General features: G+C 48.7%; 1 protein-coding gene across 1 annotated transcript in view; it reads right to left on the bottom strand.

The window, feature by feature from the left end:
- LOC103613815 (eukaryotic translation initiation factor 3 subunit C-like) overlaps positions 1 to 1936 on the bottom strand; it is a 24053-nt gene that overhangs the window by 15936 nt on the left and 6181 nt on the right. The window contains exons 2-3 of the mRNA XM_017731630.1: positions 1637 to 1771; positions 784 to 914 (exon numbers count right to left, since the gene is read on the bottom strand). Coding sequence (XP_017587119.1) covers positions 784 to 914; positions 1637 to 1771 — 266 coding nt within the window. The remainder of the gene's footprint in view (positions 1 to 783; positions 915 to 1636; positions 1772 to 1936) is intronic.

The following is a 1936-nucleotide window of genomic DNA, read 5'->3' as shown; positions in this document are numbered from 1 at the left end:
GGGAGAAAATGGTGGGAGCCATGAGGGGACAGGGAGGCAGAGCAGCCAGGAGGGGAGAAAATGGCGGGAAGTTGTGAGGGGAGAAAATGGCGGGAAGTTGTGAGGGGGAAAAATGGTGGGAAGTTGTGAGTGAAAAAGATGGGGGAAAAAAGGGCGGGAAAACCTCTTGTGAGGGGGAAAAGGGGTGGGAAAAAAGGGCGGGAAAACCTTTTGTGAGGGGGAAAAAGGAGGGAAAAATGGTGGGAAAATGGGTGGGAAAAAGATGGGGGGAAAAAGGGCGGGAAAACCTCTTGTGAGGGGGAAAAGGGGTGGGAAAAAAGGGCGGGAAAACCTTTTGTGAGGGGGAAAAAGGAGGGAAAAATGGTGGGAAAATGGGTGGGAAAAAGATGGGGGGAAAAAGGGCGGGAAAACCTCTTGTGAGGGGGAAAAGGGGTGGGAAAAAAGGGCGGGAAAACCTTTTGTGAGGGGGAAAAAGGAGGGAAAAATGGTGGGAAAATGGGTGGGAAAAAGATGGGGGGAAAAAGGGCGGGAAAACCTCTTGTGAGGGGGAAAAGGGGTGGGAAAAAAGGGCGGGAAAACCTTTTGTGAGGGGGAAAAAGGAGGGAAAAATGGTGGGAAAATGGGTGGGAAAAAGATGGGGGGAAAAAGGGCGGGAACACGGGTAACGCCCCCTAACAAACCTCCAAAACCACCCCAAAATGGCGTCTCCCGTATGCGGGGTGGCCGTGACAGACACGCCCTCACCTGTTCGCACAGGTGAGCCCGACACGGCCCCAAATCCACCCGAAATGAGCCCAAATGTTGCCCCCAGGTGAGTCCCCCTCACCATCAGCTCCTCGCCGATGATCATCTTGCTGATGATGCCATGCACCGTGGGCAGGTCCAGCTCAAACATGGCCGCCAGCGTCTCCATGCTGGGGGAGGGGCGACAGCAGGTGAGAGCTTTCACTCCCAAATCACCGTTTTTCCACCCAAATTCCGTTTTTTTAAAACTCCCAGTTTTTAAATTTCAGAATTTGTCCGTTTCACAGCTTGAAATTCGACCGGTTTTGCCTCGAAATTCACGGGGTTTTAGCTCAAAATTCACAGGTTTTTACCTCAAAACCACTGATTTTTCAACCTTGACTTTCAAACAGTTTTTAGCTCAGAATTATGAATTTTTTGCCTCAAAATTCGCACTTTTTACCCTCAAAATTCACACGTTTTTACCTCAAAATTCACCGGTTTTTACCTCAACATCACCCATTTTTCAACCTCGACTTCCAACAGTTTTTACCTCAGAATTACTAAGCTTTATCTCAGAATTACCAATTTTTAACCTCAAAATTCAACAGGTTTTTTTACCTCAGAATTACCAATTTTTAACCTCAACCCCCCCCCAAATTTTTACCTCCAAACCCACAAATTCTTACCTCAGAATTACCCAGTTTTTACCTCAAAATTCAAGGGTTTTTTTTGCCTCGGAATTACCGATTTTTTACCTCAAAATCTACTTTTTTTACCTCAAAATCCCCCATTATTAAACCTCAAAATCCCCCATTTTTTTACTCCCAAATCCCCCATTTTTACTCCAAAATTCCCATTTTTTTTCGGTTTACCCCAAAATCTGCCTTTTTCCCCCCAGATCCCCCCTCACCTGATGGAGTCGTAGACGCTGCTGTAGGTGAACAGGTACGTCCGGAGAGACTCCTCCTGAATTTTCCTGTGGGGAGGGGCACACCTGGGCACACCCGGGCACACCCGGGCACACCTGGGCACACCTGGTCCTGCTCTACAGCTCCCAAAATCCCCTCAAAATCCACTCAAATCCCCCCAAAACGCCCCAAAATCCCCCAAATTCCCTCCAAACCCCTTCCCCCGGGCACACCTGGGCACACCTGGTCCTTCTCTAAAGCTCCCAAAATGACCCCAAAATCCACTCAAATCCCCCCACAAA

This window comes from Corvus brachyrhynchos, unplaced genomic scaffold (assembly GCF_000691975.1).
Source record: "Corvus brachyrhynchos isolate BGI_N302 unplaced genomic scaffold, ASM69197v1 scaffold644, whole genome shotgun sequence".
NCBI classification, from domain to species: domain Eukaryota; kingdom Metazoa; phylum Chordata; class Aves; order Passeriformes; family Corvidae; genus Corvus; species Corvus brachyrhynchos.
This window is presented reverse-complemented; position numbering and strand designations above follow the sequence as displayed.